The sequence below is a fragment of the Prosopis cineraria genome, unplaced genomic scaffold, assembly GCF_029017545.1.
Source record: "Prosopis cineraria cultivar Desert tree isolate PC_DT_omini unplaced genomic scaffold, ASM2901754v1 PC10, whole genome shotgun sequence".
Classification (NCBI taxonomy): domain Eukaryota; kingdom Viridiplantae; phylum Streptophyta; class Magnoliopsida; order Fabales; family Fabaceae; genus Prosopis; species Prosopis cineraria.
The window spans coordinates 30,985,738-31,010,713 of NW_026555341.1; the positions used below are offsets into that span (position 1 = coordinate 30,985,738).

The 24,976-nt window shown below is 30.0% G+C and overlaps 2 protein-coding genes and 1 long non-coding RNA gene across 5 annotated transcripts in view; all 3 read right to left on the reverse strand.

Moving 5' to 3' along the window:
• LOC129321403 (uncharacterized) overlaps positions 1 to 2,117 on the reverse strand; it is a 12,742-nt gene extending 10,625 nt beyond the window's left edge. Inside the window, exon 1 of the mRNA XM_054967153.1 lies at positions 2,061 to 2,117. The gene's annotated coding sequence lies outside the window, so the exon portion shown is untranslated. The remainder of the gene's footprint in view (positions 1 to 2,060) is intronic.
• Positions 2,118 to 6,201: 4,084 nt separating this feature from the next.
• LOC129321861 (DExH-box ATP-dependent RNA helicase DExH16, mitochondrial-like) lies at positions 6,202 to 24,649 on the reverse strand. 3 transcript variants are annotated; one of them, XR_008596120.1, is made up of 6 exons: positions 24,213 to 24,649; positions 19,147 to 19,259; positions 17,781 to 17,822; positions 17,577 to 17,693; positions 14,310 to 14,459; positions 13,502 to 13,781 (listed from the first exon to the last, which is right to left on the reverse strand). XR_008596120.1 is itself a non-coding variant. In XM_054967793.1 (4 exons), coding segments are annotated over exons 1-4 (237 nt in total). In that variant the 5' UTR covers positions 24,271 to 24,649; the 3' UTR covers positions 18,007 to 18,033. The 3 variants fall into 3 exon arrangements, 1 of the variants encoding a protein (XP_054823768.1); XR_008596119.1 differs by lacking the exons at positions 13,502 to 13,781; positions 17,577 to 17,693; positions 17,781 to 17,822; positions 19,147 to 19,259; positions 24,213 to 24,649 and adding exons at positions 6,202 to 6,608; positions 6,729 to 6,795; positions 16,182 to 16,355 and having other exon boundaries at positions 14,310 to 14,606; XM_054967793.1 differs by lacking the exons at positions 13,502 to 13,781; positions 14,310 to 14,459; positions 17,577 to 17,693; positions 17,781 to 17,822 and adding exons at positions 18,007 to 18,034; positions 18,189 to 18,253.
• On the reverse strand, positions 11,872 to 12,878 carry LOC129321862 (uncharacterized). The gene is made up of 3 exons (XR_008596121.1): positions 12,776 to 12,878; positions 12,546 to 12,694; positions 11,872 to 12,459 (listed from the first exon to the last, which is right to left on the reverse strand). It is a non-coding gene; the product is annotated as an uncharacterized LOC129321862 (long non-coding RNA).
• Positions 24,650 to 24,976: the final 327 nt, after the last annotated feature.

Consider the following 24,976-nt stretch of genomic DNA (forward strand, 5'->3'; position numbering starts at 1 on the left):
ACCACTGGATCTACCAAATATTCAGCAACTTTGGCAAAAACTGATATTACAATCTCTGCCATTTGAGCCAGCAAAGCCAAAGAGAACCATATATCTTCAAAAGTTACATTGCCAATTGTACGTGACTGAATCCCAGAAAACCTTAAAGATTTTCCATCTTTCAAAGAATCTATCATTAGAAAGCATATCTCGTAATGATATACATGACCCAAAAAATTTAAAGAACTTTATATGAAATTATTAAAAAAATCAAATAATATCTTTTCTTTTCTGATGAGGATCGAAATTTTTCAAGATTTGTTTCTCGTGTATTCGGGAAAATATATTATTCAATATTTGTTAGTGTAAGTAACCAATAAGAGTGTGTACATGGGCGCGCTTTCATGTACAATAAATATAATTTAATTGGCTTACAATAAATATATAAATTAACTAAAGCAAAAATTAACTAAAAGAAATCGAAATAATCTTTTTGAATTAAAATATCGTGCAGGATGTTTCTTAGGTTAAATTTATTATTAATAAATTATCACAAACAAACATTATTGATAAAGTGAATTAACAAGGTTAAAGCAAAAAAAAAATATTTTTAGGGTTAATGTTAATTTTTTTCCTCCTCCAACTACAAGTCTATAAACATCTAAAATTCTAAATTTTTTTACTGCAATGTTTCCTGCAACATTTGAAAATAGTGTAATGTCAACATTGCCGTTAACAAATATTAATTTTGATTATTAATTGACCAAAAAAAATTAATCTTCAAAATTTCAAAAAAAAAGTTACAGATATGTATTATATAAGAATATAAAAGTACCATATCCAAAGACCGAAATGCCATCTTAAGCACTTACTTTGGGACTACTACTACCATTTTTAAAAAAATATTATATTTATTTTAATAATATCTTATTAAATATTAATAATTTTATATATATATATATATAAACATTAAAATATTATTATTTACTAGTATTCACACACAATTTATAAGTTAACTTTTAAAATTTACAAATTTTTCCAAAAACTACAACTTAATTACTGTTCAATGATTTAAAAATGAATGTGATTTTTTACAAATAGATATAGTTGAGTAGTTTTAGAAGAATTCATCTATAAATTTTGGAAGATGCAAAATTTTCAAAAGTAATATTTTACCCGATCTATATGGTTGAGAAAGAAAAGCTACAAACAAGATCAGAGGAATACATGTTTAAAAAGAAGATACATGTTTTGAGTTGAATTTTCTTTTCTGTAAAGGAGAGTAGAGAAGAAATCACTGTAGATCTGAACTATTAAATTGAATTTGAAAATTTAGATTTGATAGTTTTAAAATACAGATTTAATTTGAATGGTTCAAATTTACAGTGAAGAAAAAAAAATGAGAGAAACCCACCCCTGTTTAAAAAGAAGAATTGAGATCTGTGAATTTTTGTGTAGTTTATTTGTTTAAAGGGAAAAAAAAAGAGTGAAAAGTGGTGTGAGATCTATATTTAAATCCAGTTCAAACTCTCTCTCAAGCAGAAGAAGATTGAAACTAAAAAGTAGTGTGAGATCAGTTAAAAAAAATGAGTTGGTTTGATAGCATAAAAAAAAAACCCTGAAAATACAGATATGAGATGGAAAGAAAGTCTGAACAAAAAATAAGCTTCTTTTTTTCTTATTAAAGAACCTCGGATGATTTGAACTCCGTTGTATGATTTTTGGTATCGGTATTGTTACATAACATAAAAAGTAAAAAAAATTAATTAAAGAAAGACATTAATTATTATATCTTTATTCTATAAGGATAAATAAGATTTTAAAAATTTGCAAGAAGGTTAAAACAATCTAACACGGTTCCACCAAAAGATTAAATTAAAGGTCGTGAGAAAAGTGAGACTCGAGCAAACAAGGCTAACTTCTGAGAAACAAGACAATATCTAGTGTTGGGATTGTTATGTTGGAATTAAAATTTTAGAGTCTACCAGGGTAACTGGTAAGGTTAAACATAACATTAAAACAAACAATAAATATAGAAATAGACTAACTTGAGACTTAGAAGTTGACGATAGAGAGACTACCAGAGACGTCGGACCAATTGATGAATCCAAGATCTGAACTGTCTCTGATGTCGCAGTCTGAAGGTTGTAAGAAAAACCCATAGAACAATTTTGGAAGGGAAATGTAAGACAGCAAGTACAGCGTAAAGGTTTTGAAAATTGAAAATGGAACTCACCCAAACGAAGGAAAGAGAATGGAGAGGAAGATGAATGAGAGAAGCAGGATAATAGTTGCGATCCCTGTTGGACTGTGATTCTTCCAAATTAAATATATATTAACAAAAGTGTGAATCTCTGTGCTTTGCTTTCCAACTATTTTTTCAATTATTCTTTGCTGTGTGTGTAGGTCCTTCTTATCGGGTTTATCCTGGGTGTGTGACTCAGATTTAATAGATTATTTTATATTTATTAAAATAAAAATTATATATATATATATATATATATATTGTCATCAATCAAGTTTATATTTATTTTAAAGGGTTAATTAATATTAAATTTTTTATAACTTTTATATATTAACTACTACTCATATTTTTTTATATAATTAGTTTAAATTAATTTTTTATTTTTATATTTTATATTTTGACTACTCAATATATTATGCACAGTCCATTTAAAAAAAATATAAATATTTTTTGAAATATTTTTAAAAAAACAAGTAAAAATTTTAAATTCAGACTATATAAAGTATATTTGAGTAGTCAATATATAAAAATTTTAATATTAAATTAGATGCTATAAATTAAATCTAGACCCAATTGATAATAAAAAAATTATTATTATTTTTTAATAATTTTTATAAATTTTTATTTTAATAAATATAAAATAATTTATTAAATATAGATTATTTAAATTAAAATTTGAATGGTTCTTATTTTTTTATCCAAATGAGCACCATCATAGGGCGACGATCACCCAAGATAGATTCCTTCTTCTCTGCTATTCAAGCTTTGGTTTCTTTTCATTTGTCGTTTCAACCTCTTTTAGTGATGGTATGGCGATGATGCTTAACCCTCTTTTAGTCTTTCAACCTCTTGGATCATTCATTCCCAAAAAAGACACAAAGAAATAAGATGCAAAATTGAATGAGCTTCAACAATACCTTACCTTTACGTTCTAACTATATATTCAAGAATCAAGATCCCTTGGCTTCCTTTCACTTTATTTATTGGGTCAACTGTGAGGAATAAATCTGAAATCTGAAATCCGACTTTTTCTTGGGGAGAGGATAAGCACCAAATTCGTGTTATGACTGCCGCACCTTTGGATATAATTAAATATATAAAAAATTGATAAATATTATTGATTTTGATTATAAGTGATTATGTTATAATGTAATCATATTTAAATATTATTTTTTTTGAAATTAATTTTAACAGAATTAAAATATTTAACTGATTTAGTGCGAATTAATTTTAGATGTATAAATTACCATAAATATATTGCTTTTGAAAATTAAATTATTGATAAAGTTACATGTATTATTAAATTTTTTCAAATTTATTTAACAAGTAAAATATATTATTTAACTTATATACCTGATTTTTTTATAAAAATAAAAAAACTTATATATCTCATGAATTATATAAATTAATTTATATTAATATTAATAATTTAATGTATGTAAAAAAATAAATCCATATATATATATATAATAATAGACGATAAAGTTACGTTTTATATTATTAAGTTTGTTTTCATCTATTTTTTCAATATGTATAATAATATCTATTTATTATAAATATATTATAAGTTGGCCAAAAAAAAAAAAAGAAGGCTATCAGTATAATGAGGTACCAATAAGCCATACAAGGATATGTTTGATATTTGAAAATTTTTGACACACCATTAAAGCTAAACGCAAATAATTGATTTGCAGAAGCTGGTGAAATGAGCTTCTTTGAAATGCAATTAAGAATGCAAGACATGATAATAATAAAAAAAAAGAGGGGTTTTGGGGATTTTTTTTTTTTAACAGAACTATGGTTAAAGCTTTCATAATTAATTTTCTTTTTGGGGTATCCAAACAGGTTCGAAAGTTTGTCTTGACGCCTGTAGGTAATGTCATTGTAGCATTTGTTTGTCTCTGATTTTAATAGTATTTTTCATTTAATTAAAAAAAACCAAGAAGGAAGTGGCCGTCTTAATTTAATTATTCCTCCGCGATGTTGTGCTATTTTTGCCAGTAACAAAGAGCAAAGGGTTGGAGGTTAAATCTTTACAAGGGTATGCAGGCCAAAGAATAAAACCCTCCGACTAAGATTTTTTATATTCACAAGTGCTTGGAATCAAACATCCAATCATTTATTTAAGAAACGAGAGTTTCACACCATTGTTATTAAACTCTTGAGTTGAATTTTCAACCTTATCATTTTTACATTTTTAACTTATAAAATTGTACTAACTCATTTATAAATTTAGATTAGATACAAACTCAATTAAACTCACGAGTTGACTTTTCAAGTATACCAATTTTACGTTTTTAACTTATAAAATCATATTATCTCATTCATAAATTTAAATTAAATGTGAACTCAATTAAACTCATTGAAATTAGGTGAGTTAAATGTGTAAAACTCAGCTCAGAGAAGTGATAGAATCCGGTTCAAAGAAAAATAAAACTAAAAAAGTAAGGCCTAATATTAATTAAAAAAAGAAAAAAGGACAACCAAAAATAAGTTGTCTTATTTCAAAATTTTATATTTGGTATGACAATATATCAATGAAAATGAATTTAATTTTAATGATTTATATTTAAAATATATTTAAATTAAATTATAATCATATTTTATATTTTAATTATTTAATCAAATATTTTTAATAAGATATTTATTAATAAAAATAAATTTTTATGAGTTTATAATTTAACTTTATGATTTGAATTTATATCCTCATCATCTGCTTATTTTAACTCTTAGCGAGTTTAATAACCCAGCTCACACCAATTTGAGTCGGTATCAACATATTTTGTTAATAAATTTATTTTTCTTATGTTTTAGCGTGAACAATTATGGTTCTAAAAAGTTGTAAATTATTATTTATTACACAAATTTGCTTTAGCACTCATTTGGTCTAAACCACAGCCCCCTTAGGGTACATGAAAGACAAGGCCTCTTTTAATTGTGAATTATTTTTTGACTTTTAAAAATAGTATAATTTAACTTGTTAGTGGCTAAAGTTAAAAATGACTGTCAGTTAAATCACGAAATGATAAAAAAAGACAAAAAATTACAAAAAAATTATCAAAAATTACAAACAATGATCCAAAAATTATGGAAAAGGACCAAATTTTTTTGGTCTTTTTATATAATTTTTGAGATCTTTTTATTCATTTCTAATAAATAATGGTCAAGGTTAATTTTTGTTAATGATAGGGATTAGATTACATTATTTTTAAAAGTTAAGAGAACAATTTGCATATAAATAATTTTAGAGTTTATGGTACCACTAAACCTAAAGTTCATAGGATAATATAATTATTTAGCCAACATTAATCTAATATTAGGTCAAAGCTCACGGAATTCAAACTAACTAGTCATTAACCAAGGTACCGAGAGCTAACAAAACTGTCATTAACAACCAGTATTATATGTAAAGTTCTCTTAAAAATCACGTTTCAAACATATAAGAGAAATAATTATTTTTGAAATAAAATTTGCATTCTTAATATCAAACTCATATGAATTGTTTCAAGTATTAAAACTTGCCAAATTAATGCTTAAGAGCTAATATGCAATCTTGCATTAATTGTGTAGCCAAGAAATTTCGAAGTTCAATAAACAAAGATATTTTCATCAATATTAGAAATACATTTCTTGAGGAAAAATAAATGCATATAATATAATTTAATCATCCTTCATAATTATTTCATAATTTCCAAAACTAAAACAATTCATAAAAATAAAATTAGTAAAAGACTATTAACGAATAATTAGATAGGATGTTATTCACTTACTCATCGAAGTTCTCAAAGATGTTCTTCCTTTAATTCGTGTTAAGGTCCTATTCTTCCACGCACCCTTTAGGGATATAAATAAATACATTTTTCAATAAATTTTAATTTTTAACACAATTCCAAATCAAATATTACCATCTAAAATTTTAAAACTAAATTTATGCTTTAGAGATGGTCCCAGTATTATCATCTATATCACTGGTCTCCTCTAATTTGTCTTAACCATGCCAATCTATTTTTCTTGAGACATAACTTTTTCTCAGGCTTTGCACCAAATACCATAGGTGCATTATTTTTACCCATTCAATTTAAAACATCTGACAATTTATCAATAACCATATTAATCCCAAGAACCAATAAAATTTCAAAATATTCAAAAATAAAGTCTAATTCCTCTAACAAGCATTGTAACAAACATCCTATAGTCACTAATTTTAAATTTTACACCTAAGCTCTTCTCTTTCAAATTGATTCTAACAATTGCTCAAGATCAACCAATCCAATAAAATCAATTTACCTTAAATATTTTGAGCCATATATATATATATATATATATATATCATTATTAAGCCTCAAGATAGATTTTTCAGCTCAATTTGAATTTCTTTCTTCTCCTACATTCAACACAGGCAATAGAAAAATCAAAGAGAAATTTATAATCTTAACAATATCATCCCAACTACTCACACACACAGATTATACCAAGAGAAGGAGGAGGGATCAAAGCTTCTAACCTTAGATGAACCAACATGCACAAACAGAGAAAGGAGAAGGCAACTTCGAACAGTGAAGAAGGACGAACTGTTACCATGAATGAAGAAAAAGAGTGAGCATACTAGTGACGGCAAAACGACCAAGAGGAAAAAAATCTTAGCTCACCCAAAGCATTTACACGTACATGAAACAATGAGAAAGGAAAGACTAAGCATACTTGAAGTAATGACAAAGGCGAAGGATTAGCTGTGAAACAGGGGAAGAATTCATAACTGTGGCAAAAGAACTAGCAACAAGCACAACGTAAATAGCGACGCGACCAATGGTTGAGAAGGAAGAAGGTAGAGATCGGTAGGAGGCAGGGCAATGGTTTGGTCAGAGCTCTCAATCTCTCTCTAATCTAGAATAATCAAAAAAGGAAAGAAAGAAGGGTTAAAATCTATGATTGTGATAAGGGTAGTTTAGTAATTTCATAACATAAAAAAAATTAAGCCCCTTGGCCTAAACAAATGCGATCTTGTGACCTGATGAAAGCATACATGTTCAACTGCCACTACATCAGCTTTCGTTCTTGTCACATTCGTTCCAAAAATTATTATAACTACTATTAAAATACAAACTTATACATTTAAATTTTACTTAATTCCTGGATCATCACATTTATAGTCCACATAATAGCAGCTCATTGTTGAAAGTTTTGTTTTCTAAAACAATCATATGTTTCTACACCATCTTCCTACAATGTTTTAAGCTCTTCTATAAGAGGTTGCAAATACAAGTCTATATTTTGGCCAGGGCTCTTTGGCCTATGAATAACAAGAGTTAATAACATATAAGGGGTACTCATGCACATTCCTAATGAAAAGTTATATGGTGTGACAATTACTAACCAACAAGAATAAGTATGTGATATTTGCTCATAAGAACTAAAACCATCAAATGCAAGAGCTAATCAGCATTGCGAGGTTCCGCAGCGAAAGAAGGATGGCATTGATTGAAATGGTTCCATGCCTCCCCATCACATAAATGACTCATCATCCCTGACTCTCAACGAGTTGTTGCATGCCATGGCATGTGGTCAGATGTTTTTGATCACATGTATAGCTATTGTAGCCTAAGGGTAAGAGGCAAGTATCTTAAAACCTTATAAGGTATATTATGCTTTTACTTATCACATTTTTTTTCTAGGTTTATAACGAGGATGACCACATATTGAACAAGTGATTTTGTCTTTGTGTTCCTTGTAATAAATAATACAACCATTAACACACACGTGTATTCTCTCATACCCTAGCCCAAGCTTACTCACTATCTATTTTGTCTTATATAAGTCATTTGGCAATTTTGCATCTTTGGGTAGAAGTTCTTTGATATATTGCAAAATGCAATTAAAACAACTTTCACTCAAGTTAAATTTAGATTTGATGTTCAATAATATTGTTACCACAAACAATATAGAATGAGTTTTACGCCCATGAAAAGTTGACTCCTCTACAACTTTTAACATTACATAAAACTTCTTAGCCTCACAATTAGGAAGCTCTCCATCATCTCTAAACATTTCATATCCAACAAATATGTCATCCTCATCAAATACATTTGGACAAAAACTAGGAACGGCAGCTTCTAAGACCATTCTATGATAAGGATCTACGATTGGCATACTACCATCACCTAGTTGAGAGCTACAATTGATATTGTATTCTTTTTTATCCATGGCTACATAAGGTTCTCCATGGGAAACTCATTGATAGTAATTAGGTACAAAACCATGCTTATAGAGATGAGTTCTGACAATATCCATATCAAGAAACTGTCTATTATAACACCTTAAACAAGGGCATCTTATCTTGTTATCAGAAACAAAGTTGTCTTGGCATATTGCAAATTCTAGGAACTCATCTACATCACTTATAAATTCTTTAGTTACCCTTTTTTTTACTTTGATCATTTCTATTATTCATCCAAATTCTATCAACCCTCATGCTCTATACATTATAAAAAGAAATAAAAAGAGTTCTTAAAGAGATTTAGGTAAACAAGGGATAGTAAAAAAAACAAAATATTAGCACAATAATAATACTAATAATTATAATCCTCTGAATAAAAACAAATTTTCCAATAATGAAACAATTAAAATCCACATTCAAGAGACTATGCTAGCTAAGATAATGCTAAGAATAATAAATTACCTAAAAGTAGGCACTTGTTCACAATATTGTCCCTATAATGAATCTAACAAGGAAGGCATTTTAAATGCGAAGTTATTAATGTCATCCAAGAGGCATGCAGAGGCCGAAGAAGTTTAATGTATGTGGGGTTTATCTTCAATGCTTTCTTTTCAATTTAAAATTCAATTATAAATTAATGTCTTTTGCTTTTCTTTTTGGTTTGCTTTTGTTTCATCTTTTTTTTTTTGTGGAACAATGAGAATGTACACTGTTGTGGGTTCCTTTTGTTTTTTGAGGATATAGACTCTTGCTGTGTTCAAGTGTCAAACTTTCTTTTTCTCAAATCAAGGAGCCATTCATTCTCGAGCACTAATTTTTTTTCCTTTCCTTGTTATGTTTTTTTTAGGCTTATCAAAATAGATTTGATTGGACTGCTTCGTACCTTCTTTTAATTGTAAGAGATCCCCTTTTTTAGTTGTTTTCCCCCTGTTTTCAGCAGTAATGATTTTATATATAAATTAATGTGTGAGCTTCAATAACCTAGCCAAAGCTATTTTGGACAAACATTTGTCAGGAAACTAGCAGAGGACATGGTATAGAGCTCAATGGGAAACTAGTCTTGTCTTATGTTTGGCGATGTAGTTGTTCATCTAAAATGAGATGCTTCTTGGATATCAATGTCAATAGTTATGCAATTAGGTCTGAGTGTGTGTGAATATTTGAACCTTGGTTCTACACTTCTAACACTACTTCAAGCACACACTTAAAAGCTTTCTTTTGCAAATGCCCATCATTAAAGTATCATCAGGCAACATCCATCTTCATTTTTTTTTAATTTTTTTATGTTTGGTGTGACATCAAATTGTTTTGATTTATAACCATTGTTTTACTTCCTAGTCTTTGTCTAACATGAATTTATTAAAGCTTGTCTACCGCAACACATAGAGTACTGTGCACATAATGAAACATCCTATTTAATTCTTTTTTTATATATTCACATCATATTTAATTCTATTACTTAGTCGTGTGTGTGTGTAATCAGGTTGTGATTCTATATAAAATTACAGTATGAACTATGACAGCTCATGAATCATAGAATCTTAGAGAAGCTAATGGGGAAAGTGATGAACAACTCACAAATTATATTCCATAACTTGTCCGTAGACGAAAAGAGAGACAGATTCCAGTAACTAGAGCAGATAAGCATTTCATTCAAGAAACGATTGAAGAAATGATTAAAGACAACAGGAGTAACAAACCATTTTGGCACCAAATCAATGGGTTTCTGTCACACCCTAAAAATAAGGCATGACCGGCACGGAATATAGAAACACAACTCATATTCCAAAAGCCTTAAGTTAAGAAATTCTAAGTTCTGAACCATAAATATATCTAACAACAAATCAAACTATTTTCAATATGAATAATAAAACAAAAGGTTGTATTTTATTTTATTTTTTTTTAAATGTCAACATGACCATTCTCAAAATAAGACTTCAAGATTTCTACAACAGTTTTTTCTTTTAGTAACAAATAGCATTCAACAAGGAGCTATGCTCCTTCTACCAAACAAATCAAGCATAATACACATATAAGGGCTTTAACTATAGTTATGTGGAGCTCCTACAATAAAATTTACAAAATAAAATTTCATATTTAAATCTTTACAACAAAAGGAGGGTGGTCATTAACTTCTTCACTTCAAGTCAAAAGATGGCCCTCAATGATCAACTAGAAGTCCAAAGCCATTCACATTATCTGAGACAAAAAATACTTTTTTCAGTGAATAACATCCCAATAATAAACAATTAAACATGAATAAAAAGGCAAATTTGAAATAATTATGTAATTTAAATAGACAACAATTTCCATAAAAATTTAACAAAATTCAAAATAAAATAGCTCTATAAAATTTTAAATAAAATCTTAAACCATTGCACTATCATAACAAATGTTATTATCACTTGGTTTCAAGAAAGCACATAAATGAAATAAATGTTTGTAAAAATTTACTAAATAAAAACCAATAGAATATAAAATCACCAAATAATCAAATTCACAATTTTAGGGACTTATCAGAACAATAAACAAACGTGGACACACAGTCCACGGAGTAAATAACCAAACGCAGCTGATGCCACGAATACAAACATGGACACACAATCTACGAGGGTAAATAACCAAACGCAGCTGAAGCCACGAAACAAACGTGAATACTATGCTCACGAATAACCATCCCTCCGTTCCACGTGCGTTGGCCATCGCACGGGCTAGCACCTCCTATAAGCACCCTGCTAGCTAGGTCTACCATGGCACGCCAAGCGCTAACAGAACTGCCGTTAGCAACCAGTGTTCTATGTAAAGTCTCTTCAAATTCATTTTCAAACATGCGAGAAAATTATCACTTTCACAATAAAATTTTCATTTTCAAAGTCAAACTCGCATGAATCATTCTCTGTATCATTCCAATGTTCATAGAATGAAATCTCAAATTCAAAGTCCAAACTTATATTTATTAATAATTAAAATTTCAAAACTGATAAAGGTAATTTCACAAAATAAAGAAGTTTAATAAACAAACTATTCAATAACCACATCATTGTTACTAAAACAATTTTGCAAACAAATGTACTATTGTAGTAAAGGAAATCTTTATTGAAAAATCAGTTGGAACGTTATCCACTTACCTGTAGAGCTCCCAAGTGTATAACTTACTTCGAAACAAATCTTCTAGGAACAATGCTTTGTCCTTAAATTCCTATTATTCAAGTAATACCATTGTCACTTCCTCAAACATGCTTTACTGTCCAAACTATTTAATCCAAAGCAACTTAGATAAATAACAGAAAGCAAACCTTCACTTTTATCTTTCTTAGTATGGCATCAAACATCTTAAAATATCCCAAATGAATGTCCATATAGCAATTTGGTTCTTGAATTACCAACTCAAATATCTCTCCCAAAAACCTTTAAATTCTACCTTAACTTTCATTGCAAAGAACAAATGTCTTTCAAGATTATTTAATCAACAATAATATAATTATCACATATATTTTTCCACTTTAAATACAAAATTCCTCTTTTCAAACATTTTATCAAATACCCTTTATTTAAACAATATTTAGCCTATAAGACCAAGTGTTTTTTTTTTGTTTTTTTTTTCTTTTCAATTCCTTTACTAAAAGTTGTCCTAAATCAGTATTTGAAATGACCAAGCTTCCAACTTCTATCAAAGAAAAGTGCCTTCCAAAAATTTTCTAAACAACAATAATTAAATTATTACACATGTTTAATCATCATGGGCCAACTCCTTCCAATAGCTATTTCATTGAATATCTCACAAACATCCAATCTTAACTAATACCAAGCTTCAATTCTTCCATTCATCCCAACAATTGTCCTCAAAATTCTCCAATATCCATATTTGAATTAGTCTAGTTTTCCCTAATTTCATTCATATATAAATTCAAATTAAACTCAAATAAAATTCAAGTCCATACTTCTTCATCGTCCTCAAAAGACTAATATGTCAACTTGCTTGAACTTCTCTCTCCATATTCGAACATGCAGAACAGCAAGGCTAGGGAAAAAAAACCACAATCTCCATCATTAAACACACACACAAACAGAACATACAAGAAAAAAAACAGAGAGGGTCAAACGCACTTGAAGCAAGTCAAGATGAGGAATAAGAGACCCAATGACAAAGGCAAAAGAAGAACGGCGGTGGTGCAGGGGAAGAGACAGCCTCAATTTGAACCTCTTCCAACAACGAACTAACTTCCATAGTAAAACATTGAAGAACCCAGAGCATGCTAGCAACAGAGGAGGGAGAAGAACAGTGAGCTAAGGAAAGAAAAGAGGAAATCGACAGCATAAAGGCAAGAAGAACTCACGATTTGAGTGATGGACGGAGCTGCCGTATTTACCTACGGCAGCGGCGAGCTATGAAGAGGAGGAAGAGGGCGACAGATTTTCTCTTAGGCCATGTTTGGTAGACTGGAATTGTAGAGATGGAAATGGAATTGAAAAAAGAATCTGAATAAAGTGATGTTTGGTAGACATGAATCATAATTCCCAAGAATCCCAATTCCATGAAAATAGGTTGAATTGGATTCTTTGTTTAAAGCTATGAAATCAAGGGCAATTCCATAGAATTGTAACTTTTAAGACACTTTTACCCTCATAAAAATTATAGAAAGACAATTTTGTTCTAAAAACATATAACCCTAACAACACCCAAAATGATGACACCCAATTATAATATATGTGTGTATGTGTAAATATAATACGATATATGTATTTATAATATTTCTTCTATGAAATATTTTACTTATATATAATATTTATCATCTATCTAATATTTTATTTATATACTAAACATGTGAGGAAATTAAATTTTTTTTGTAAAATATTTTACTTATATATAATATCTGTCATCTATATAATATTTCATTAACATATAAAATACATAAGGAAATTGAAACACAATTAAGCTTTTATTATGTTTTATTTTAATTTCTATATAGGGTATTTTTGTCTTTTAAGTATAATTTCATTTCCATGTCTTACGTACCAAACAAAAATAATGTAAGGATTCTGTCTAATTTTTCTGACATGCCAAACATATTTTTGTAATTCTATTCTATTCCAATTCTGATTCCAATTCTAATTATGATTCCGATTCCAATTCCATTAAAAACTATTCAATCATACCAAACGAAGCCTTACTCTTCCCTAGTTCAGACATGAGCCAGCTCGAGAAAGTAAGGAGATCACTGGCGTCAGTCTCAAAGGAGGATGAAGAGGAAGACTCCAGCACTCACAATCACCGGCGACAGAACGGAAAGAAAGGTGGAGGGTGTACGAAGAATGGAGAGCAAATTTCTCTCCCTCCTCATTCTGAAGTAGTCGAGAAAATGGAGATGAGGAGCAAACAAAAGAATCAGCTGTTATATTTTTTAATTTATTTATTAATTAAAATTTTTTAAAAGGGCATTACAGTAATTTTAACCAAAGCTGAAGCAAAATAAAAATCTTTCCTTGGACCAAGATGATTCAGACTGAAGGAGATATGACAGAAATTTACAGGCGCACACATCACTGGAGGAAGTGAGATCTCTCCACCTCTTTTCTCCCTATTTTCCTTCACTTCTCCCATTTCTATCATTTATTAATTTTATTATTTAAAAAAATTATTTAATAAAAAATTTTGAATGGTGGGAATGGAAGAAGTGAAGGAAAAGAGAGAAAAAAAAAAGAAGAGACCCTGGTCCCATCACTAGAGCACCGTTTTCTCTTACTCATGATATTTATACTAAAATTAATAAAATAAATCACAATACTTTATTATAAATTTATTTTACATTAAATTTTTTTTAAGTTATTACAGTTTCCAAGGAGAGGACAATGGTTAAGGTGAAGCAGTACCTTTTTATATAGAACGCTGCGCCGGAGGAGGAAGTGCTGGAGGATCAACCAAGAAGCACAGCAACGAAGTGGGAGGAGGAACAGAGGAGCACGGCCGCGTCACGAGAGGAAGATAGAGGCTCGTCGCGAAGTGCAGATAGCGTCAATCAACTGCAGACAGCGGCACGCGCACGGAGGAAGAATCATAAATGAATTGATGAAGTGCAGATAGGTCAATGAATTTTGGTTTAGTTGACCTTGTGATTTTTTTTTTTTTTTTTTGCATTAGTGTTGGACACTAATTCTGGAGGGAAAGTACTGGAAAAAAAAAAAGGGGGGGAAGGAATGATCAAGAATTGGGGCCTAACACTGTAATGCATATTTTATCCCCCAACAAATATTTTGGAAAAGAAGAATTTTACGATAAAAAATTTGAAAATATTAACAAAATATAAATTTTTTATAAAGAGAAATAAAAAAGAACACAAATATCTCACTAATTATCTTAATTTAAATTTAATTAGGTATAAAATTAACTTGTTAATTTTTTTTATTTTAAAGAGGCATAAATATGTCTTGCTATTTTTCTTACTAATTATCTTATATTAGAGATAAATTTATAATCTCTCACTATTTTTCTTGTTAATAAATTTATTTTAGAGAGAAATAAATATTTTTAACTATTTTTCTCGCTAATTATTTTATGTTAGAGACGAATAAATATCCCTCACTATTTTTCTTACTAATTATATTATTTTAGAGGAAAATTGACAGTCGCTCATTATTTTTTTCACTAATTATTTTATTTTAAAGAGGAATTAATTATCTCTCGTTATTTTTCTTCACTAATTTGGCATTTTAAAAAAAGATAGAAAATCCCCTGCTAAATTTTCTCATTAATTTATATTTTTCTAGTAGTGTATAAAAAATAAACAACTTCCTTGATTTAATTAGTATTATCACTCAAGTATATCTAATTCCATAAACTTTCTTCACTCAAACATTTCATCTAACACTTTATATGTACCAAAAATCTAACATAAGAACAACAAACTTGGACATATAATTATGAACCAAAATACCTTTTTTCAAAATTTTCTACCGTTAGTTCCAACCTTTAATTATAGATAATAACTATCTTCTATAATAATTTAGTTAACAATAATATATTTCTCATATTTATTTGCTATCCTAGATTAAAATTCTTCTATCAAACAACTTATCAAATATCTTGTGTACATTCATATCAAACCATACAATCATCATCAATTAAATTTAATATTCTTCTCAGATTGAATTCCTTGCCAAGAATCAATTTCAACTTAAAAAAAAAACAATTTAAACCTCCCCATTTTTTTATTAAGTAAAAGAGGAGTGCAAATGCAGCAAACAACACTATTTTATAAAATAAAATACTAGGCAATATGATAAGAACAAAAGCACTTAGCACAATTAAATAAGAAAATGCAATACGAGAAGCTTTAGCTAAAACTTCATTCATTCACTAACAGGTGCACCAATCCATGCTTATTTTTTTAAACCCAAGAAGAAAATTAAAGTAGAATCGTTTATCAAAACTCATGCTCTTTAAACTTAATTTTTGATTTTCCTGGATCCAAACTACTCTTTAATTTACGCAACAAGCAAGAACAATGAGGGAGAATCAGTCTTTCTATTTCTTTTACAATAACCTATTCAACAACCACAACTACATAAATCTGAAACGAGGGAGGGAACAAATGAAGCTTGAACCCACCAACAAGCAAAGGAGAAATGGAAAGAAAGAATCCAACCCTTCCACTCACCCAAGACAGTAACAACGCAGAACAAAGATACAGAGAAGGAAAGCACACAACGCTAAAACAGAGGAGAAAGAAGAAATTAGGAGCTTACAGAGCCCTTTGCAACAGCGGATAGCACACCCACGATTCGTTGGAAATAGGTGATTAAAATAGAGGACGAAAGATGGTACACCGAGCTCTCACTCTCTCCCCTTGGTTCTGGAACAATCAATCGCAAATGGGGAAGGAAAAATGTGAAAGTTGATGCCTGCGGGGCTTTCTTATTATTGTCATTTTGGTAATTTCATGAGGTTTGGCCAAAATAAATAAAATGCTTCACTTGGGCAAAAAGTGATTCAAACCCAAAATCCGAAGGGCATTTAGCAAATAAAGTTACCACTAAACCACTAATAAATCTTATTAAATTTTCTCTCAAAAATTAATAAAATATACTTAGTTACTTTATTATTTACTCTAACTTTGTAAATATATTCTGAGTTTTTAATTTTTTTTCTAATTGTTGGCCCCTTTTTTTTACAATTGTTGATTTATTTGGTCCATTAATTATTTATTACATATTTTAAAAATTCTTAAATTTCCAGGTCATTACACTTCTTGTGGCTTTCTCTTCATAATAAACTTTTGACAAATGAGGCTTAGAAAAATTGAGGCATGAGTGCTTTAGCTTCTTATGTATGGTGCAATCATGATTTAGAGGATTCCCTTCATGTTTTCTGAAATTGTGATGAGGTTAAGTTCCTATGACTTTTTATTACAAAACGGGTCTTATCTCAAGTTTGTTTTAGTTGAAACCTTTGGAATTGGCGCTCTCTGAGCATCAATGCAATGGTGTGGAAATGATGTATATGATTGAAAGGAATTATTTTGTGATTACTTGCTAGCTCTTCTAGAAATGAAGATAGGAAATTTTTTTTTTTTAAATATCATTGTTGGCCATCAACACATATATATATGAAGGCTAAAGCTATTGTTTTTAGCTATAAGGATGCCCATTTAAACTTGAGACAAGTTAAGTTTCATGTATCCACTATTACAAAAAAAAAACACTTTTAACATTGCTTTTTTAAAACCTTTTCACATCTCTATTGAAAGAAACGGGACATAAAAAGTTAGCTATCCGCATCACTTTTAGGAGAGACAAGGATAAGATGTTTCACATCACTTTTAAATTCAAAGTAACATGATTTCTCAACTTTTCACCTAACTTTTGAATCATAAATGACGTGGTTTTTCAACTTTTCATTTAAAAATGACATAAAGAATAGACTTTCTATGTCACTTTTTCTTAAAAACTTAGGTAAAAATTCTAGCTTTTATTCAAAAAAAAAAAGGCATTTTTTTGGATTGAAAATGATTTAAAATCACTCTCAATCTAAAAAAAATACCCTATCGTGTTTAATGGACTAGTGCTTGTGTCAATCAAGACATTCAACAATGAATACTAGCACAGATTAATAACAATTAAAAGAAATAAAATAAACCTCACCTTGTGGATAGATTCAAGTTCCTCGAGAGCAGATGGTGCTTTAGGCACCTTAACTGTACCAGGAGTAAATATTTCCCGAAGCTGAACAAGGCCTTTCTTAGCATAAGTCTCCGCAAACTGGTTGATAAAAAAATATATAGTCACTTTTATGCCCTTCAATCTGATGTCAATGCATCTCATAATGATGAAAGAAAGATTGATTACCTGTGTAAAGGCCTCGAGACGAAATTTCATCATCTATGTCAACTGGACCGAATATCACAAGTATTAGTTAAAAGAAAAGAGATAAGAAACGTGCGGACACCCTAATTTGTTCACTCTGACTCTTTCAATTCATAGAAGTCGAAATGACATTAGAAATCTTGGTAAATTTTTTGAAGAAAAAAAGTATGCCTTATGCAAAACAGATAATTTTCATGCAATCCAAGTGGGAACTCATCAATAATAGCAGCGACTTTCTGATGACAGCAATTCCAAACAATATCCACATCACAACCAAAAGGAGATCAGTGAACATTTAAATGAAAGGAAGCAATCAAAATGATAGTAAGTAATGAAACGTCAACATAAAATGTCCTTGATTAAACGGCAAGGTGCTATAATTAAACATACCAATAATCTTTGCAATTAACAATGAAATAATTTTCTGATAATTTGGCATTGTCTAAAAAATACTCCTGCAACAAAAAAGGAAAAAAAAATTGATAAGAACATAGTACAATCACATCTTCAAGTTTGCACAAGGACCGTGTCTGTCAGAACTTAAACTTGATGGCTATTTGCATCTTAATGTGACTACAAATCTTCAAGTTTGACATCTGATAGATAAAGGGTACAAATAGTTGACTTCATCATGGTATGTCAGTTGTACAACCAAACTACCAATCACAAGTCCATGATCTGATAGCAGTGGACCACAATTAGAAAGGAATTGCTCCCACAAATCATCACCCCATAAAAATATCATGCGTGCTGAAGATTACTTACAGGAAGCTAGAGTATATCCCATAAGAATTATATGAATTATAAGAAAAAGGCGTAGGAAAACAAAATGGAGAAGAATTACATGAATCGAGAGGGAATATCCCATAAGTCATAACTAGACAAAGCTATACAAATTAAGGGAAACTAAAGGGGCAGGCAAAATAGCTGTTGTATCAGATCTGAATCACATCTGACTTAGATCGAATCAGGGAACAAATGAGTAGGAATAATCCCATAAAATTAAGATGAGATACCAAAAAATTTACCAATTGAGACAAATGATAATAACCGCCAACACTGTCAAATTTCTAGCTTAAGAATAGAAATTTTAGACTTAAATAAAGAATCAATGAGAATAACATGCAAATTATTAGGCTATTATGCGAACCTACCGGTATCTGTGTGAAACTATCTTTGGGGTGTAAACGTGAATGTATATGCATGAAAAAGTATATATCACAACAAAAATCAACAATAGAAGATCTGAAATCAAGTTAGCAAAGCATAAATTAAGATTTAAATCTATTAGCAGCTTTTCGTTTCTTCTCATGGTTATATGCTTGGCATGAGGTGCTTTGAAGGATACCTCTAATGTGGGGGATGGAGAATTTAATGATGAATGAAGCAAGGGTAGATCCTCTGCATCAAAGCATGTTACTTCCCCAGTGGGAAACTTGGACCCATATCTACCGGCTCTCCCTGCAAACAGTTGGATAAAAAATGAGCAAAAGGCCAAAAAAAAAAAAAACATGCAGGATATTAGATCAGTCATTTAAACTTGAAAATAGATGAAACACTAGTAATATTTAAAGAATCTTAAATGATGTAAACTAAATAACATATTAAATTCACCCTAAATATATATATTAAATTCGGCCCAAAAGGTCACTGTTTGTTTATGTGGTGAGTCAAGATCAATACCACTCAGCACCCGACTTCATGATGGCATTACCAGGCATGTGTCTTCAACCCCACGTGGCTCTGCTTTCATAACATCATTAAAGGCACACCCATGTTCTAGTTTTTTCCCCCCGTTCAACTTCGTTCTCCAGTATAATTGCTTATTTGGTACTAATGGGTCAAGATCAATATCATTTGAAATTATATTAGTTTGTTGCAGCCAAAATAATTTATGAATTCAGTTGCTAGAAAAAAAATCTATATATATATATATATATCATTTAAAGTTTCTTGCAAAAAAGGCTTCAGCGGAACATGGCGGCAAAGCAATAGCAGGGCTTCGACGACCAGCAACAACAACGAGCTAGAGGGAGACGACCGAGGACAAGATAAGATCAACGACAGCGAGCTTAATGCGTTAGATCTGGTCTGGGGGAGGCATCGAGCTTCAGGATAGACGAGCTTGAGCAGCGACAACGAGCTAAGTGCAGCAAATCTGGTTAGAACAGCTACGCCGAGGTTGTTGTCAAGCTGGAGGAGAACGACGACGAAGTTGCTGAAGTGAAGCTGGTGGAGAATGGAGATGACGAGTTTGGTTGGAGAGAATGAAGGTTTAGAATAGAATGGGGAATTGATGGAATGAGAGATCGACTTAGAGCCATTAAAGTGGAGAAAGTGAAGGGCTATCAACATCGTTTCTCACAAAATAAGGGACGTGGTTTTTATTTATTTTTCTGAAAAAAAGTAACATCAGTTTTAAGTTTCCAAGTCAGGCATTTAAAAAGTGACGTGGATATCATAACCCAAGTCAATTTTTCAGTAAGTGACGTTAATATGTATAGTGAATCCACGTCACTTGCAAAAAAGCACCATGGAAACAACTAACCATGTCGTTTTTTTATTTTTTATTTTTAAAAGCAATGTAGATATTTTTCAGATTCATCATTTAATTATGAAATTGTCACCACTTAAAATTTTTTACCTCCTATTTTTAGAAAGTAATGTGAATTGGAGATAGTAAAATATATATTTTATAGTAATGATCCATGAGGAATGAGGAGAATCTTACTTTGCTTAAGGTTGATTACGATGCATGTTGATGGAACCTATCCTCATTTTAGTGCGGATACGAGCTATGGGGGTATCATTAGAGATCATCAGCAATTTCCTTTCAAATCTTTTATGCTTAAACTCTAGGAAAGAGATATTCTTATTGCTAAACTTTGGGCTTGTATTGTTGGGCTCTGTTGAGCTGGGGATGGGGGCCATTGAATGGCCTGTCTAAGAAGTGACTCTTTAGAGGCTCTTAATTAATTTGATCAAGGACGAAAACAATGATGTTGATGATAATTGGAGCTTGATCCATGAATGCCACAACATGCTCTCTCATGATTGGATGGTGAAGCTTAGATATGCTCGAGGAGATGAAAATGTGGAAGCTGATTGTCTTGCAAAATGAGCACCAGCACTAGCACTACCTCCCGGTCTTCACCTTTTACCTATTGAGGATCTTAGTTTTCTTTCTTGCATAGTAGAGTAGCTGATTTTAGCTATCTTCGTTTATCCAAAAATAAAAAAAGTAGCTAACTTTTTCCATATCAAAAATAGATTTCTAATGTTGCATAACAAGCTAATATTGATTGTTTCTCTAAAACTTAGCATCCTATAACATATATACCGCAGAACTATCTTTCTGGAATTTCTTGGGTGATTTTGAAAGTGATAACTCCAAGTTAAAATTTCATTGAAACTATAATAAATCATTTTTTTATTTCTTTCAACGATAGCATGGAAAATTACCGTGTTCATCGCATAATGTGATTCTCATTGCTAATAGATCGATGGTTATATATGTTACACACTAGTACTAAGAGTGCTACCAACACGAAATATGAAATAGACTTACATTCCATAAGTTTTAATTAAAAAAATATGAAATAGACTTACATTCCATAAGTTTTAATTAAAAAGAAAATTAATTCAGGATAATGATATATAATTTATATCTAAATTTAACATTAATAAAGTTTTAACTATTATGTAAAAAGTTCAATAGAATCTCCCCTATAATTAAGATCTATCAAAATTTTTATAATAATAAAACCTATCAGCCAAGCCTGAAAGGATCTTTGCTCCACACTAACAAGTTTTTACAATAATACAATAAGATTAGGATCTAACTATGACATCGTGGAGCCTTAAGTTAACATTTTATAATACAAAATATATTTATGTCAAAATTAACTAACACATGCTTTCATGGTTTCAGAAAGCAATTGTATCCCTCAATGATCAATAAAAAATATAGGGTCAATTTCAATATTTAAGACCAATAAAATTTATCCAATGAGTAGCGTCTTGATTACAATTGAAGGAAACAATAAAAAGCAAATCAATGAATCAATTATAAATTTACTAAAATAATCAATTAAAAATTGTATAAACCATAAATACATAAATACAAATAAAAATTATTAAAATTTCAAAGCATTAAATTTTTACACATACTTAAACATTTTGGGATATATGTATACACACACACACATACTGCTCAATATAAATTCCATGTATAGTAAAAATAGCAATTTTCTTTATGAAATCAAATTTAAAGAAATAATTTCAAAATTTTCTTTTTTAATAGGACTTAATCAGAATGATTAACAAGTATTGACACATAGTTCACGAGGATAAATAATTAACAATTATGAACACACAATCTATGAGAGTAAGTCACCAACAAACGCAGCTTAAAGTTACAAAATAATCAAGCACAGCTAAAAATTATGAAACAAACACAGGCATTAAGCCTATTAAATAAGCGTGAGTACAATATTCATGAATATCCATCCCTCCTTTCCACATGCATTGGCCAGCGTATGAGGCTAGCACCTCCTACAACCACCCTATTACCTAAATGTACCATAGCGCGCCAGGGGCTAATAGAATTACTGTTAGCATTCAGCATTCTGAACTCGATCCCTCTTATTAAAATCAAGAGTGCATAAAATTGAAACATTCATTTAAAATTATTTCTTTCAAAATATAATATTCAGCTATCAAATTTTGTTTTCAAATTTCTCTCTATGCACAAATCATCGTGTTAACCACTGTCATATAAATTATAAAATTTAAACAACAAAAATGCTTAAAATAAATAATCAGTTAATAATTAATATGTCGGATCCAAATATTCCTTAACAATAGCACAATTCCTAATGAAAATAAAGCAAATTTTGTGATGAACCAATTATTATAAAAGTAAGGTAAGTAAGAAGAATTGTATAAATAATAAAATACAAGGAACAAGAATATTTATACAACTTAAAAAGGAATAATATAAAAATTTAAATAGAAAATTTTTATAAATACTTTGCAAAAAAAAATTTTGAGACACCACCTACTCACCTAGGAGTTTTTCAATAATTTTAGAACTTGCTTCACTTCAAGTTCTCACTTAATTCCAAGGGTGCCATTAATTTTTTTAATAAATCAATCACAATTCAAAGATTACTTATTCATTTTTTTTCTTAATATAAATAAGTATTAATATCCTCATCGTCAACAGTAAACAAAATTCTTTTACTCTAACAAGTCCTCTACCTCATTCAATATCACTTGTCAACTAATTCATCAAACAATTAGTGACATTCAAATTAATTTTAAATAACATCACAACCATGCATGTTCAGCCAACGATTTCCTTATCATATTATTAACTTAGCAATTTCAATTCTTTTTGTACCTTTTTAAAAGCATAATGAAATGCCATAACCATTAGTTAACATTACTTCCCTTAAGTACCCCAAGATGCCAATTTAATGGCTCAAGCCACCACTTATACACATTCCTTTAAAACTAATAATGTGAAAATTAAACCATTTGCATTTTTGTCAAATTTTCTATCATGCTTTTTTACAAACACCTTAAGTGTATTAAGGTTCAATTCATAATAAATACCCAATAAGACTCTAATACTTACTTCAATCCAACTCAATTCCTTCCTCAAACATTTCAACAAACACTCCATCTACATTCCAATGTAAGTTAAGAAACAAGCACTTTGATATAAAGTAAATAACCCTACTTTCAAGCTCAAATGTAATTTTTTAAAGTTTTCTCGAAATCAATATAAACTTTTAAACTAGAATATAAATTTCCTCTTTCTTGGCAATGAATTCCAAATTTAATTATATTAATCTATTGACACCTTACTCCTTTCTTTAAGCATTAAAAAAAACATCTTGGTAACATTCACATATTGAAATTCCATTAGTACTAATTTTTTTTCTTCATTTAATTCCTAAGACAAGCTCCCTTACATTACTCAAGCATTATGAATAATACAAAACATTCTAAAATAAATCCCAATCAAGTCTTTAAATCACATTTGAGAAGAAACTAATATTAACAATCAAAAATTTTGAAATTTCCAATAGGTACTGTACTAACACATGCCCCTCCAAGATAAACATGGAAACTTAACAACATTCTTTCACTAAATTCTTTTCTCAAACATTTTGACAAACACCCAGAGAGCATTCATCAAAGTTCAGTTCTCAACAAGCCTCCAACAATTTAATCTTCTTCCCATATTAAATTTATCGTCAATATTCAGTTTGGCATCCCAATAAAATTATATACAGCAGCAACCAAATCAATTCAACTCCTCAATTTCTGAAGAATTCATGGCAGCCATAAAACAAAAGCAAGGGCAAAATTTTCGATCAAAAGAGAAGAAAACAAGAAGCTTACCACATGCATGCACGATGACCAGAACTGAGGAGGAAGATAAGTTGAAGATGACAAACATACACACGCCAACACAAATCAGGAAAAGAACAGAGGAGAACGACTGGGGAGGAGTATTCGGTGACTACATCCTCACAGTAGCTGGCAACATGAATGGAGAAAAGAGTAGCGGACGAACAAGGCGGCAAAGAAGGAAGTCGACAGCGAGGTACAGAGAAGCAGATCGACGGTGAAGAGAAGGAAAAATTTCATACGCTCTCTCTATCACTTTCACAGGTTCTGTCGCTCAAAAAAAGAGAAGCAGAAGAAAAAATCTGATGACTCTAAGGCGGAGATGCCACGGCGAGAAGGAGCACAGACCAACGGTGAGTAGCTGAAACCGATGAGGGGGACCAGAAGAATGGACTGATGGTGAAGAATCCAGAGAACATATTGGCTGTGGAGAGAATAAGAGAGGAAGAAATGGGAAAGCCGATGCTTTTCCACGTGTAAGAGATATAAAAATATGAACAAAAAAAAGGGAAAATTATAAGAAAGGCCCAAAAAAAATTACAAAATTGGCATAAGGAAAATTGCAAGGAGAAAAACCCAAAATTTTTTTATAATTTAAAACAAAATAATATCAATTTTTTTTATTTAATAAAATTCAAACTCTAGATCATCAGAAATATTATTAGTATAAGTTTCACTTAAACTGTCATTCTCCACTTGCTACAAAATTAATTTAAATAAAATATTAATTAGGTGAACTTTTTTTTTTTTAAAAT

What these genes read in the sequence shown, in the direction of transcription:
- LOC129321861 (XM_054967793.1), bottom strand. Translation starts at nt 24,270, where the DNA reads ATGTTTGTCATCTTCAACTTATCTTCCTCCTCAGTTCTGGTCATCGTG. An exon ending in GGTCATCGTGCATGCATGTG is followed by an intron (nt 19,260 to 24,212) that starts GTAAGCTTCTTG and finishes AACTGTTTGCAG; the next exon opens with GGAGAGCCGGTAGATATGGG. An exon ending in CTCCATCCCCCACATTAGAG is followed by an intron (nt 18,254 to 19,146) that starts GTATCCTTCAAA and finishes TTTTTGTTGCAG; the next exon opens with GAGTATTTTTTAGACAATGC.